The 14975-nt window shown below is 41.3% G+C and overlaps 1 protein-coding gene across 1 annotated transcript in view; it reads left to right on the top strand.

Annotated features, from left to right (window-relative positions):
- neb (nebulin) overlaps nucleotides 1-14975 on the top strand; it is a 58661-nt gene that overhangs the window by 27064 nt on the left and 16622 nt on the right. Inside the window, exons 62-108 of the mRNA XM_087174990.1 lie at nucleotides 3-269; nucleotides 367-570; nucleotides 740-844; nucleotides 1002-1109; nucleotides 1247-1558; nucleotides 1915-2118; nucleotides 2257-2361; nucleotides 2490-2597; nucleotides 2693-3004; nucleotides 3137-3241; nucleotides 3431-3529; nucleotides 3680-3781; nucleotides 3922-4029; nucleotides 4145-4456; nucleotides 4572-4676; nucleotides 4785-4889; nucleotides 4986-5090; nucleotides 5204-5311; nucleotides 5433-5543; nucleotides 5781-5978; nucleotides 6085-6189; nucleotides 6352-6456; nucleotides 6541-6645; nucleotides 6745-6852; nucleotides 6958-7071; nucleotides 7235-7432; nucleotides 7615-7719; nucleotides 7881-7985; nucleotides 8104-8211; nucleotides 8528-8635; nucleotides 8721-8828; nucleotides 8931-9035; nucleotides 9156-9260; nucleotides 9351-9449; nucleotides 9571-9675; nucleotides 9791-9895; nucleotides 9987-10091; nucleotides 10251-10355; nucleotides 10776-10880; nucleotides 11036-11140; nucleotides 11252-11356; nucleotides 11564-11668; nucleotides 12657-12761; nucleotides 14194-14295; nucleotides 14403-14510; nucleotides 14591-14695; nucleotides 14796-14900. Of these exons, the coding sequence (XP_087031116.1) occupies nucleotides 3-269; nucleotides 367-570; nucleotides 740-844; nucleotides 1002-1109; nucleotides 1247-1558; nucleotides 1915-2118; nucleotides 2257-2361; nucleotides 2490-2597; nucleotides 2693-3004; nucleotides 3137-3241; nucleotides 3431-3529; nucleotides 3680-3781; nucleotides 3922-4029; nucleotides 4145-4456; nucleotides 4572-4676; nucleotides 4785-4889; nucleotides 4986-5090; nucleotides 5204-5311; nucleotides 5433-5543; nucleotides 5781-5978; nucleotides 6085-6189; nucleotides 6352-6456; nucleotides 6541-6645; nucleotides 6745-6852; nucleotides 6958-7071; nucleotides 7235-7432; nucleotides 7615-7719; nucleotides 7881-7985; nucleotides 8104-8211; nucleotides 8528-8635; nucleotides 8721-8828; nucleotides 8931-9035; nucleotides 9156-9260; nucleotides 9351-9449; nucleotides 9571-9675; nucleotides 9791-9895; nucleotides 9987-10091; nucleotides 10251-10355; nucleotides 10776-10880; nucleotides 11036-11140; nucleotides 11252-11356; nucleotides 11564-11668; nucleotides 12657-12761; nucleotides 14194-14295; nucleotides 14403-14510; nucleotides 14591-14695; nucleotides 14796-14900 (6126 nt within the window). The remainder of the gene's footprint in view (nucleotides 1-2; nucleotides 270-366; nucleotides 571-739; nucleotides 845-1001; nucleotides 1110-1246; nucleotides 1559-1914; nucleotides 2119-2256; nucleotides 2362-2489; nucleotides 2598-2692; nucleotides 3005-3136; nucleotides 3242-3430; nucleotides 3530-3679; nucleotides 3782-3921; nucleotides 4030-4144; nucleotides 4457-4571; nucleotides 4677-4784; nucleotides 4890-4985; nucleotides 5091-5203; nucleotides 5312-5432; nucleotides 5544-5780; nucleotides 5979-6084; nucleotides 6190-6351; nucleotides 6457-6540; nucleotides 6646-6744; nucleotides 6853-6957; nucleotides 7072-7234; nucleotides 7433-7614; nucleotides 7720-7880; nucleotides 7986-8103; nucleotides 8212-8527; nucleotides 8636-8720; nucleotides 8829-8930; nucleotides 9036-9155; nucleotides 9261-9350; nucleotides 9450-9570; nucleotides 9676-9790; nucleotides 9896-9986; nucleotides 10092-10250; nucleotides 10356-10775; nucleotides 10881-11035; nucleotides 11141-11251; nucleotides 11357-11563; nucleotides 11669-12656; nucleotides 12762-14193; nucleotides 14296-14402; nucleotides 14511-14590; nucleotides 14696-14795; nucleotides 14901-14975) is intronic.

A 14975-nucleotide genomic window follows, 5' to 3' on the forward strand; every position in this document is an offset into this window, starting at 1 on the left:
TTGGTGCCCGCTGTGTGCAAGACGACCCTCTGATCATGCTGGCTCTGAACTCAGCCAAGATTGCCAGTGATGCTCTGTACAAGAAGGACTTCAACAAGTCCAAGACCAAGTTCCACCTGCCAGTGGACATGCTGAATCTTGAGCTGGCCAAGAAATGCCAGATCCAAGTCAACGATTTCAACTACAGGACTCATCTGCACAACTGGACTTGCCTACCAGACTCCACCGATGTGGTCCAGGCCAGAAAGGCGTATGACCTGCAGAGTGATGTGAGTAATGAGATTTTTTTGTCATAATCTGTTTGCTTAAAGCTTTTTTTTTTTTTTATAAAACTCACCATGACCCCTCTTGTCCTCCTACTTGTAGGCTGTGTACAAGGCTGACATGGAATGGATCAAGGGCACAGGTTGGGTGCCAATTGGGTCAATTGATGTGGAGAAGGCCAAGAAAGCAGCAGAGATCCTGAGCGAGAGGAAGTACCGTCAGCATCCCAGCAACTTCAAGTTCACTGCCAACACATGTGACATGCCATATGCCCTTGCTCAGGCCAATGCCCAGACTATGAACAAGGTAGAGATAATACATCTTATTTAATCTTATTTCAACGTATTTTATTGTTTTTTTTCATTGATATTTACAGAATGTTTCAGCAGTTCCCTTTTTGACACCAAAAAGTACAACTTGTTTTAGACAAAGCTCTGTCACATCCCACTAAACCCTGTTTATATTCTGTTCACAGAAAGCATATATGGCTGCCTGGGAGAATGATAAAACCAACATTCACATCATGCCTGACACCCCAGAGGTCCTCCTGGCCAAGCAGAATAAACTCAACACCAGTCTGGTAATGCGGTGCCTCTCCACCTAGTTGTGTAGCATATCAGTAATTGCTAACTCTCTTTATGCATCTTAATCAATTAACTGTGCTAAAGTTTGAGGAGTGAATTTTTCATCACATCTACTGGAAAGGAAATCTGACAGCATCATTCTTGTTTCCCCAGAAATATTATCGTGAAGGCTATATGGACACCATCAACAAAGGCTACTTCCTTCCCAAAGATGCAATTTCTGTCTTAGCAGCCAAACACTCCCGTCACATCATCAGTGATGTAAGTCTGTACCTCTGTTTTGAAAGTTTTCAAATTCCCTTCACTTTGTTATTTTACAAACTGTATTCTTTTTTTCATTTTACAGCAATGATTTGTATCAAGAAAATGATCAAATTGTTTTTGTGTCAAATTTTCAGTACAAATACAAGGCTGGTTTCCGAAAGCAGTGCGGCCATCATATTGGTGCCCTTAGCATCAACGACGACCCAATGTGTTTGCTGGCCGCTCATGTAGCCAAGATCTCCAGTGATAACATCTATAAGAAGGACTTCAACAAGTCCAAGACCAAGTTCCACCTGCCAGTGGACATGCTGACACTTGAACTGGCCAAGAAATGCCAGATCCAAGTCAACGACTTCAACTACAGAACTCATCTGCACAACTGGACATGTCTGCCAGACTCCACCGATGTGGTCCAGGCCAGAAAGGCATATGACCTGCAGAGTGATGTGAGTACATGTAAAGTTTAGAGGTTTGTGTAGACTTGATGAAGTAAGGAGGGCTTATTTAGAGTTTGTTGCTAGCTCACATCCTACTCTTATACAAAAATTACCAATACTATAATGGAAATGACATTAAGTTAAAATGTTTTCTTGACCATACAAACTCCAGCTTAGGTTTGTGGAGGTCTGTATATCTGTTAGTTTCACTGAGATTCATATCACTCCTGACATTTTTAGCCTAGATCTGCATCCAACAGATTTGAATGAAAACCCTTCATTCATTGAGACAGTCAAAACAAATGCCGAACCTACAAGGACAACAACAACAACAACAACAACCCTTTTTGATATATGTTTTTCAGGCTGTATACAAAGCTGATCTGGATTGGCTGAGGGGATGCGGCTGGTCACCTCAGGACTCTGTGGACGTCGTCAAAGCTAGAAACGCCCAGGCTATTATCAATGAAAGGCTCTACCGCCAGCCTCCAAGCAGTGTCAAGTTCACCAGCGTTGTGGACCTCCCAGCTATTGTCTTGTCCAAGCAAAACGCTGACAACATCAGTGATGTGAGTAATAATGTTTTCAGCAGGCTAAATGCTTTCTCTGGTGAATTAAAAACTTCAAACTAAATACTTTTGCACAGATATCTATGTGAATGAATGTATCACAATAAAGAAGTTCATGATCTTTCTTCCATCTGACAGAGGAAATATAGAGAAGTCTGGGATAAAGACAAGCTCACCATTCACATACCACATGATGCCCCCTCCTTTGAACTGTCCAAGGCCAATGCTATCAACATCAGCAACGTAAGTTTGTAAAACAAAGATTTACATAAATATCTTAAAGTATAAAAGTGTATTATTCTGTCAGTATATGATGTTGGTGTGTTGACAGTATGTCTTACAGTTTTTTGATGATACTTTGTTCTGTGCAGAAACTCTACACAAAGGCATGGGATGACCAGAAAGCCAAAGGCTTCCATATCAAGCAGGATGCTATCTCTGTGCTGAAGGCTAGAGCTTCCAGAGATATCGTCAGTGATGTAAGAAAAAAAATATGGATAAGGTTTGATTACAGCAGATTAATAAATTAGCTACTTGCAGAATATTTTTTAACCTTTCAATTCTTATCTTCCAGTACAAGTACAAGACAGGATACCGTAAGCAGGTCGGCCACCACATTGGTGCCCGCTGTGTGGAAGACGACCCTCTGATCATGCTGGCTCTGAACTCAGCCAGGATTGCCAGTGATGCTCTGTACAAGAAGGACTTCAACAAGTCCAAGACCAAGTTCCACCTGCCAGTGGACATGCTGAGTCTTGAGCTGGCCAAGAAATGCCAGATCCAAGTCAATGATTTCAACTACAGAACTCATCTGCACCAGTGGACATGTCTGCCAGACTCCACCGATGTGGTCCAGGCCAGGAAAGCCTATGATCTTCAGAGTGATGTAGGTTTATGATAGTGCACATGAATTGTGTTCATTCACATACACTATTGTCTGTGAGAATCTCTCACGTTGTGATTATTGTCTGTAAAAATTACATGGAAAAACATGAACGAATCTGCTATGTTTCCTCAGGCTGTGTACAAAGCTGACATGGAGTGGTTACGTGGATGTGGTTGGATGCCACATGAGTGTGTGGATGTTATGAAGGTGAAGCATGCACAGAAGATCCTGGCTGACGTAAGTCTGACAACTTGTTCATTTCATCTCAACTTTGTCGGTACATGTAAAATCACAGATATTCATACACATTTGTAAAATGTTTTAAAAGCGTCTTTAGTGTTTATTTAACCAGGAAATAATGTACCCATATATCTTCAGTAATTTTGATGAATTCCTTTCTGACATGTCTTTCCTGCTTTTATACAGAGAGGCTACCGTGTCAAGTTGGATGACCAGAAATTCACAGTTCCAACTGACAGAGTCGACATGATCTGCGCCAAGAATGCTGCTGATGTCCTCAACGAGGTGAGGATGACTCTCTCTGCTTTTCAGATGCTGACTGGAAATGTTTAAAGTCCTCTCTTCAGTTAAACCACCTGGTAGAAAAGTAGCAATGGCAGATGTTAGATATTAGGTTTTTATTTTACTAAATGTTTGGTTTCTCACTCTTTTCAGGCCAAATATCGTGAAGCCTGGCACCAGGACAAGACCAAGTACTCGCTGGTGGACACTCCAGGTCTTGCCACAGCCAGAGAGGTGGCTAAGAACGTGCACCCGGTAAGATGACTCCTCATGTGATATATTTGCTGCATATTTCAATTCAACTTTGTCCTGTACCAAAGTTTTCCCCTCTTATTATCGGCTCGATAATTGATACGTTATGATAAACCTATAATATGTATTTCCATCTCTTGTAGAAACTCTACACCAAAGCATGGGACTCAGTCAAAGCTACAGGATACTTCATGCCTGGAGATGCTGTGCCAATCAAACAGTGCATCATGACGACTAAAGTGCAGAGTAAAGTGAGTAGCTAGACAAAGTTGCATTTGTTTCATAATAAGATCATTTATTAAAATAGTTTTTAATTGAACTGAGAACACGATGAGATGGAGACAATGATTTATGTCCGTCCTGCAGCACAAGTACCTTGAGGCATACCGTAAGCAGGTCGGCCACCACATTGGTGCTCTCAGCGTCCAGGACGACCCTCTGCTCATGCTGGCTCTGAACTCAGCCAGGATTGCCAGTGATGCTCTGTACAAGAAGGACTTCAACAAGTCCAAGACCAAGTTCCACCTGCCAGTGGACATGCTTCAGTTTGAACTGGCCAAGAAATGCCAGATCCAAGTCAATGATGACCACTACAGAACTCGCCTGCACCAGTGGACTTGTCTGCCAGACTCCACCGATGTCATCCAGGCCCGCAAGGCATATGATCTTCAAAGCGATGTGAGTTGGTCTCGAGAACGACACCAAGCCAGGACTTCTTTATCATATTCACACAATAAATTGACAGGGAATTCTGTCTCAACCCACTCAAATGTGTCTCTGTTTTTGTTTTCAGTTTATGTATAAGGCTGACATGGAATGGATTCGTGGCTGCGGCTGGGTGGCAGCTGACTCTGTTGACCACGTCAGAGTCAGGAAGGCCCAGGAAATTCTCAACGAAGTACGTTTACTGTGTCATATTCTGTCTTTGGAGTTGGCTATTTTTCATTTAACCCATTTTGTTGTCAGCTCATTGTGTCTAATCTTGATGCTCTAATTTCATTTGCAGAGGCTTTACAAAAAGAATGCCATAGACAGCTTCGGGAAATTCACCCTGGTTGTGGACCGCCCTGAGATCCTCTTGGCAAAGACAAATGCTGCCAACCTCAGTGATGTATGTAAAAATCTAACATTTAAGCTGCTGAATTTCTAGATGCATATGAATAAACAATTATCAAATCTAAATTATGTTCTTTTCCTCCTGATATAGCTGAAGTACAAAGAGACGTTCAATGCAGAAAAGGGTCATTACATTGGTTCAGATGACACTCCTCAACTGGCCCATAGCAGGGAAGTGTCCAAGAACATCAGTGAGGTAATTTAAAATGAAAAGCATGTTCAATATTTTCATTTCATTTGTAGATTGTTTATCACCTTTTTTCTTATCTGCCTTTCTTTTAAAATTGTGCCTACTTTATGTAATTTCAGAAACTCTACAAACTGAACTGGGACGAGTCTAAGGCCACAGGCTACCAGCTGGACCAAAAATACATCCCACTTCTAAGTGGCAGGAAGAGCAGGGACATTGCTAGTGATGTGAGTGTCTTGCACTTCTTCATAGTAGTCTGTGTTGATAAGGCAAAAGCACAGGGAATAATGTTTTCTATGTGAAAGGAAATGCAATTCAGACTTTTATTATCCTTTATGATCCCACTAGGCCAAGTACAAGGACGCCCATGAGAAGGCCAAGGGTCACTACATGGCTGGAACCCTGGTAGATTTCCCTGAGGTGATGCGCTGTGGAGATCAGGAGAAGAACAAGGGACTGGTAAGATATTGTCAATCATTCCTCCATTTATTCCATACATATCAAGGCATCTTACTACTTTATCAAGGTCTAATAAAAGAAAACCTTTACTTCATATGTCAGCAGCATACTTTAAATGATTTGTTACTCAGGGATTGCAAGATGTTTGGTTTGTGAATCTTAATCAGGTTAGATTAAGCAGGTTAATTTGTTTTATAATTATGATGGCAATTTTAATAACTGCCCTTGTCTTTACAGAGGCTGTACCACAAGGACTACCATCAGACCAAAACCAAGACCCACCTCCCACCTGACATCATCGCTAACCAGGTAGCTAAGCGTTGCCAGGATATGCTGAGCGACGTCCTCTACCGCACCTACCTGCACCAGTGGACTTGCCATCCTGACCAGGAGGACGCCATTCGTGCCCGCAAGACCAACGAGATTCTCAGTGATGTAGGTCCCTCGTCACATTCTGCACATCTGCTGCTTGTACTGTGCAGCGTCCCGTGGAAGACGACTTTAACACAAATTTCTGCTTTTTGCTGTTGACGTTTAATAGGTGTACTACAAGGATGACCTGAACTGGATGAAGGGTATCGGTTGCTATGTCTGGGACACACCAGAGATTCTTCGTGCCAAGAAGTCCTACGAGCTGCAGAGTGATGTGAGTAACAACAAGGAAGATCGCAAGGATCCTTTAGAAACATTATTCACAGTTTACTGAGCCAAGATGTTATTTTTACAACCATCATAGCATTTAGAAGAAATCAAATTCTTTAGTCTGTGGAGCTGTGATAATTTACCCATGTCATATCTTCCCCTATAGCTGCAATACAGAGACGAGGCCAAGAAAGAATTCAACAATTACTCCATCGTGACGGACACCCCAGCTTATGTGACTGCTGTTCTGGGTCACACCTGGGCCAGTGAGGTGAGTGAGCTGGACTTTTAAAACATATTTTTATTTGAGTTTGCCTCCAATTGAGTGCACTAATAAAACAATTGTCATTGGCAGCTCAACTACAGGGAGGCTTATCATAAGGAGAAGCACCAGTACACCACTGTTCTGGACACCTACGACTATGCCAGATGCCACAACTTCAAATACTTCTTCAGCAACGTAAGTGAAGATAAACATATCACATTTAAGATGTCAGCTTTGTAAACTGTGTGTTTACACGCAATAACATGTTGATAATGCTCTGGTTGCTCTCAACAGAAAAACTACACTGCTGCCTGGGACAAAATCAAAGACAAGAGTTACCATATTCCACATGACGCACATGCCCTGAAACATGCCAAACAACAGAAGATCATTCTCAGCAGCGTGAGTTCAACTTTGAGTTCTGTTCATTTCAGTCCATGGTTTTACTATGCTGGGAGTTTGTCTGTTGACCGTTAAGAGACAATATGAATCGTCTCGCCCCTTTAGGTGAAGTACAAGGAGGATTATGAGAAGTTCAAATCCCTCTACAGTCTGCCCAAGTCTCTCGAGGACGATCCCGCAACTGCTCGCTGCGTCAAAGCTGGAAAGCTGGTCCTGGACGTAAGTCGCATTTGTTTTGCCATTTTATCTTCCGCATGTTTGCATTTTTTAAGTGAGGAATACAGCAGGAGCTGCACTGTCAGATTGGCTCTTTTAAGAGCTAATCTTAAAGATTGCTAATCTTGCAAGAATTGAAAGAACCATTTGTTATCCATCTTTATAGCGCCTGTACAAAGAGGACTACGAGAAGACCAAGGCCAAGACCCATATCCCACCAGACATGCTGGAGATCCTGTCTGCCCGCAACACCCAGTCCACCGTCAGCGGAATCCACTACCGCAAGTATCTGCACCAGTGGCTGTGCCTGCCCGACATGCAGATGTACGTCCAGGCTCGCAAAGTCAACGAGCAGCTCAGTGACGTGAGTAACGGCCCTCAGCTACAGATAAGACATTACAACCACATCCTTACTTATATCTTCTTTTTAACTTGCTTTTTTAACCTTAGCATCTTATAGAGTGTAGAATAGTTTAGTAAGTAAATAAGACAATTTTGGAGCCAAAAGTCGCTTAACTTGTGTGTTTCGTTGCGTGCTCTCCCCAGATCTTCTACAAGGATGATCTCAACTGGCTGAGGGGTATCGGCTGCTATGCCTGGGACACACCAGAGATCCTCCGTGTCAAGCATGCTGGTGACCTTCAGAGTGAGGTTAGCCCATTCAACATGTTTTCATCCTTCATTTTCAGTAATTTGGTTCATATCTTCTCTAAACTTCCTGTCCGGTAAATCCTCTTATTGAGCTTTCGTACAACCTTGTGTTTTTATTGAGAAGCGATGCTGATTGCCACATTCTTCTATCTCTATTCCAGAACAAGTACAGAGCTAAAGGTATTGAGTCTTTCAAGGACTATTCAGTGGTGACGGACACTCCAGTCTACGAGACGGCCAAGCAGAACGCTCAGAACCTGAGCGATGTAAGTGACTCTTAAAGTTTTCTTCACAATGTTGACTATCTATATTTTATAATTTAACAAAAACATTTGTATCATAAACAAATCATAAATCTCATCTTTTTTTCTTCTCTTTTTCCAGCTGCACTACCGCTTTGATTACAACGCCAACATCAAGGGCACAAACACTGCACCTGCTGTTACCATTGAGACAGAAAGGGCACGTCTGGCTAACTACATCCAGAGTGATGTAAGTTAATATTCCTTAATATTCAGTTTACTTGTTTAGGGATTACCGTCAGCATGTATACTGTAAGAATATTTTCACAAGTTCTGTTTATAAGGAGCAGCCTACACAATACACACTCATTTCATTTCATTGTGGGAACAGTGCATAAAGTTCACACTGAGAAAATTTTAGACATTAGATTATTCTTAAAAGGTTTTCTTCAGGTTTACTCTCAGGGTTTTTTCTGTATGTGTTTCTGTTTACTGTATCTATTGGCAAATATGTTTTTCAAGCTGAAATGCCTTCTGTCTCACCCTGTTTTGTTGGCTTCTCTTAGAACTGGTACAAAGAGGCCAACAAGAGCTTCATGCCAACTGGTTACTCCCTGCCCCACGACACCCCGCTCATCAAGCAGGTTAAGGCGAACAGCGTTGTTTCCAGCAATGTAAGTATTTCCCTTTTTTGAATCATCTTGATAATGTAGGAGATTGATGTTACTGAATCAGATATTTGTCCTTTCATTTTTGTAGGTGAAGTACAAGGAGGCCTATGAGATGACGAAGGCCAAGGGATACACTCTTCATCCAGAGGGTGTCAACTTTGTCAACACAAGGAAAGCTAACAAGATCATCAATGAGGCAAGATAACTCACCGCTGGTGTTGTTGACCCAGACACATTAGTTCTGGTGGAGATTTACTTGACGAAACAAGCTCATATGTCTCCTTCACTTCCCCCGCAGCGTCTGTATCGTGAGCTGTACCAGAAGCAAAAGGACAAGATCCACACAACCTACGACACCCCTGATATCAGACAAGTCAAGATGAACCAGGCGAACCTCAGCGACGTACGGAACCGCTCTCACATTATTGATGTCATTCATGTTCCTATTTTTGATTCATGTGGCTTGATGGAGATGAATAGTATGTTGTGCTTATCCCACATTTTTGTTCCCTTCTTGTCCTAGTTGTGCTACAAAGAGAAATACTACAACAGCAGAGGCCAGCTGATCTCTATGCCCATTACACCGGAGCTGTTGCACTGCTACCACGTCAATGACATCACCAGCGAGGTATGGGGAATTTGACACAGACTTTTACAAAATCAACTTCAAGGCATTTGTAAGAAAATCGTTTTGTGAAAATAATTTTTTTGTTTTTAGCTGAAATACAAAGAGGATCTGATGTGGCTGAGAGGCGTCGGCTGCTTCTTGTATGACACTCCAGAGATGGTCCATGTCCGCAACATCACCAAATTCAAGGTAAGTGTTTCCTTTTCGGATGGGATATCCCATTATATCAGTCTCCTTCATTTTCAGGGCATATTCAGCTCGTCACAGGGGAATCATGATCATGTGTATGTGTTTCTTTTTACTTTTATAGGTGAACTATCCAGTGGAGGCCAAGAAGAACCTCGCCAACTATTCTGTGGTCCTGGACACTCCAGAGTACAAGCGTGTGACTGAGCTCAAGACCCACATGAGCAATGTGAGTAGTTTTTTCCAAACACAATTTTATCACATCATATGAATGGAAAATTGTTTGTTTTCTCTCAGAAAATAATAATTTTTTTATTTATTTTTTTGTGCTTCTCTACTTTCAGCTGATCTACAAAGCCCAGAGCAAGGAGGACATGGCTAAAGTCACCTCCAGCGTGGACTCTTTGGACATCCAGAGAGTCAAATGGGCCCAGCAGCTGACTAACAAAGCAAGTTCAGACACAACATCGTATTGTTTTACATAGTAAGTCTGTTCTTTTTCTAATAACCTAATGATTATTTCTGTCTGTTTCTCCACAGTACATGTACACAGACCTGGCCGCTAAGGAGAGAGCTCATTTTACTCAAGAAATTGAAACTCCAAACATGGGCCATGCTAGAAAAATGAAAGTGGTCTACAGTGATGTAAGTCTTCACCTATGTCATATCTTATCTTATTATTATTGCCCAGGTTTCCTTGCTGTTTAGCAGTGGGCTATAGTACCTTTATTACCCCTCATCTCTGTTGAACTTAAATTCAAACACAAATTTCTGATGTGTTACATAAATGATTTCTTCCCTTAGAACAAGTACAAAGATCAGTATGAGAAGATGAAGCACAGGTACACTGCCATTGCTGACACACCTATCCTGATCCGTGCCAAGAAAGCCTACCTCCAGTCCAGTGATGTGAGTATGCTCATTGAATAACCTTTATTAGAATAATAATATTTACATCAGTGCCATGAACCAGAGCAGCACATGTCTTCATTTCTGATAGTTTTTAGTTTAGACTGTGAGTACAAATTGTATATGAACTGGTCAGTGTTTTTGCTATTAAACCTGTGTTATTCCACTTGAAAAAGCTGCTAATTAAGCGAAGAATTTAATTAGCTAATAAACACGTTTTGCCTCCTTTAATAGTCTAAATATTGTTTCATGAACTTTCGACCATTCCACAAAATAATTTCCTTTTATCAGTGAAAAAAATGTGGCTTTTGCCTTTGAATTATGATGACTGATAGAGGAGTGATGCTACAAACACAACTTAACACGTGTGCGTTTGTGCTCGATGAACATCTGACTCATTTTATTCTCCCATGTTTTCAGCTGCGCTACAAAGAGACCTTTGAGCTCGCCAAGGGCCACTATCACACGGTCAAGGATGCCCTGGACATCATCTACCACCGCAGAGTCACTGATGACATCAGTGAGGTCAGCAATTAGAAATAAGCTGGTTGATCATTTGAAATATCTATGCAGTCTTAACCAACTTTTAAGTCTAAATATTGTTTCATGAACTTTTAAGATCATTTTGATTTGAGCTCTTTTTACTCTCTCACTGTTTTCCCTCCATCTCTCTGCCTCAGGTTAAATACAGGGAGAAGTACATTAACTCTCTGGGAACCTGGAAGTCCATCCCCGACCGCCCTGAGTTCTTCTTCAGCAGGATCGTCAATGATAACATCAGCAACGTGAGTACTGTTGACTTGGAATAAAAAATTATGCACTCTGTGTAGGGCATATTGTATCATTTACATAGTATGCATTTTTTAAACTAAATCCCGTTTGATGTCTTTTTATAGATCAAGTACAAGGAGGACCTGGATTGGCTGAGGGGAATCGGCTGCTACGTATGGGACACACCTGAGCTGCAGCAGGCTGAAAGGAACAAGACGCTGTACAGTGAGGTGAAGGATCTATTTAGTTCATAATTTAACATTTGTTATAATTTGATAAACTGCTGTAAAGATGCTTATTTGATAGTATATAAAATACCATATACTACTTATGTTGTCTTAAATTCATATCACAAATATGCTTGTTATTGTAGTGTATGCAGGGATTGTTAAACTTCTCCGCGTGTTCCTAATAACAGTTGCATTTCTTGGTAACAGAGACTGTACAAAGCCTCATATGAGAAGAACAGAGGCAACTTCAAGTATACCTGCGACACTCCATTCTTCGAGGCTGTCAAGAACGCTTCAGTTCTCATGAACAACGTGAGTCCTTTCATTCTTTAACCCAGTATAGTAAGTGAAAAATTTGTTTTTTGTAGCCAAAGTTGTAGTTAGTTTGTTGAATCATCTTTGTTGATCATATTTTATCTGTGTTTGTTCATCTCTATTGGACTCTCAGCTTGAAGGTAAAAGATTGTGAATTCATAATACTGTTTGATAATTGCCTATAATGTTTATGATCTGCTCTTGTTATGTGTAACTTGTTTTAACCTTCCTTTTCTTCCCTGGAGAAGTCTCATCACACGACAGTGCGCATTGTTTTCTGGATATTTGTTCCTAACTACCTTCTGACATTCTGAGCAGAGGGCCTACAGAGCTAATTATGAGAAGACCAAGGATAAGTTCACCATAACTACAGATGATCCTAGGTACCAACTGGCCAGGGAGAACAGGAAGATGAGCCAGGTAAACGCCCTGGTCGTGCTCTACGACCAGCCTGCCTCCTCTACTGCAACCTCCAGTCCGGTCCTCCAGACCTCTGACACTGGTGCATGAGGTCGTCGACAGACCTGCCGTGGGTCGTCTTCGCATGGCTGTGATAGCTCTTCCAACTTGATAAATTTCTCTCTCTGTCTGTATCAGTGTCTACTCGTTTTCTCTCTTTCTTTTCTTCCCATGCAGGTTATTTCAAACAGTGCCACTCAAATAGCAGCTGGAAGGTTATCTTGAGTGAGCAGGAGTCTCCTCTATCTGTGCCATCAGAACGACAGCTTAATGACTCACTCACTGATGGTTAAATTATGTGGATTAAATTCTGAATATGTCCAAACCAATGAACAAATCTAGAGAAAGTCAAACTTGAGAGAGTGATGATCGCTGTCACTCAGAGGGCACAGAAGAGGACAAAAAAAAGCTCCTTTGTCACACTTGGATCTCCGGAGTACTTCTCCAGTCCTCCCAGTGTTACTGTTGTTGTCCATCTGTCCTCAAACTATGGCATGCTGTGTGTGTATGTCGTGTGTGTGGACAGGTAAAGTATAAATCCAGAGCAAAGGATCTGCTAAAGAGTGGCTGCAATGAGCTACTCCGGCCTGACATCCTCACAGCCCTTTACCAGTCCACTATGGGCAGTAAGGTAAACAGCCACAGAGCGATGAACCATGGTACCTCTGATCCCTGTCCACAAACAGACAGAAAATAAGCTCTGCGTAGTTTTAAGACTCACAGTCATATATGAAAATCACCAGTTAGTTCGGTTCAGTTCAGACAACTTCATTTATCCCCCATGGGCAATTCACCTGTAGCTTCACCAGTCCATACATTCAGTCACAACAGACAACCAACCACGTATAGTTAAAATATCAGAGGGAACATATTAAAAGACACGGGACAAGTTGCAATAAATAAAACAATAAATAAAAGCAGTAAATAGGAAACATATCTTATGAATTACTCTAAAATAACAGTTACTTTGTTCCTCCTTGCTGTTTCTGGACAGGGTCTTCCTTCCCTCCATTCATCTCACTCTAACTCCAAAAGGGGTTTTAACTTCCACACGTTCCACCTTTGTCTTTCATGCTTTAATCCCTCCATCACCTAATCACTTCTCTTCATGTCCCATTGATCACCAAACCGTTAACTCATCTTAAAATGCAGTGCAATGGTTGCCCAACAGCAGACAGACATATCTAGAGTCAGAAATTACAGCAGATTAAAGCATAGACAAGAATATAATTTATCTTTACATCACCTGTTATACAGTTAGACAGTTGTTAGACAGTTCTTAAAGTCTTAAGGGTAGATTTTAGATCCTATGTGTTTTTGTTTGTAGATTAAGTGGCTCCCACTTATCTACACAATGACATTTCTGATACTATTAAACTTCCACCTTCTCCTGATTAAACCTCGTCTTCATTGAAGTCACTCTATGTGTCAGCCTCAGACTCAGAGAGCAATAGTCAAAGATGGACTGCTGGTCACCATGAACTACGTGGGCACTGCAGACTGTCATGACTGAATGGTGGTAACACGTGTCCTTGTCTTCATTTTCATCTGGAAAATAACTCCCTTTGTGTTTGTGCATGTTTCATAAAGCATGTTTTTATAAACATATGCATGACACCACTTCACTCATTACATATACTGTATTATTATTTGATAGGTAACATAGTATTGAAATAGAGAGTTAACTGTTTTTGGGGGGTTTTTTTTTGCTTGTATAGAACAGTAAATCAAAAACAAAAGAATCTAATTTGTTTTTTACTCCTAAGATTTATTATGTAACAACAGAAAGTGACTGATTGAAGTCAAACAATTTGCCTTAATCTGAATTGACTCAATGTCTCAGCGTCAGAACATTTTTGTTCTGACTTTTCAGCGTTTCATAAATTCATTCACCCCATTTCTGAATTAGTTTTTGTCTGTAGCTCCACAAGTTAGAAGCAAGACTAGTTAGTCTGCTAGTCACTAGTCAGAAGACACGTGAATAAAATCAAATGATCACAGCAGCAAATCGATTATAAGTGATACTGACTTTCTTGTGTTTATGCGTTGTCCTCCTCCATCAGTGGAGGTACAGGGAGCAGTATGAACGTGCCAAGGACAAGTTCACCTCCATTCTGGACACTCCTGAGTATGAGGCTCACAAACGCAGCAAGAAGATCAGTGACGTAAGTTTTGTTTTGTTCGTGTAAGCAGTTTTTTTGTCAAAAAAAACTACAATGTCTTCACTTATTTTGGTATTGCCCCTGACTGTACGGTGATTATTACTCCTCAGATCATCTACAGGATGGAGTACAACAAGACCAAGGCTAAGGGATACACCTTGCCTTACGACACACCATACCAACAGCACATGAAGAAGGTCAAGGAGATCACCAGCACTGTAAGTCCCGCGCTGACTGGCTGCACTGAAACATTTTTATGTGTGGTGTTTTATGATGGTGTTTTTCACGCCTCTTACAGCTGAAGTACAAAGAGGTGTACGAGAAGAGCAAGGCTCAGATCAACATGGATCCTGAGGCTCGTGAGATCCGCGCCGCAAAGGAGGCCTACAAGAACATCAGCAACGTAAGCGTCGTTACATTTCTGTTTATTATTGGTTTAAGTTGAACTCAAAATACCTGAAAATACTCATACAATATGATTTTCTTTTTCTTTTCATTTTTAGCTTGACTACAGGAAAAAGTATGAAGCCACCAAGAACAAATGGGTCTGGACAACAGACAGACCCGATTTTCTCAATGCTGCCAAGAACTCCTTGCAGCAGAGTGATGTGAGTTGTTGCTTCTTCTCTATGTGTGTGATTTTAATTTCGGTTTTCATTTTTAACAACATGGAAGAGTGTTTT

The sequence above is a fragment of the Seriola lalandi genome, unplaced genomic scaffold, assembly GCF_002814215.2.
Source record: "Seriola lalandi dorsalis isolate HSWRI2012SDOR001 ecotype SW California unplaced genomic scaffold, Sedor1 jcf7180002054406, whole genome shotgun sequence".
Taxonomy (NCBI): domain Eukaryota; kingdom Metazoa; phylum Chordata; class Actinopteri; order Carangiformes; family Carangidae; genus Seriola; species Seriola lalandi.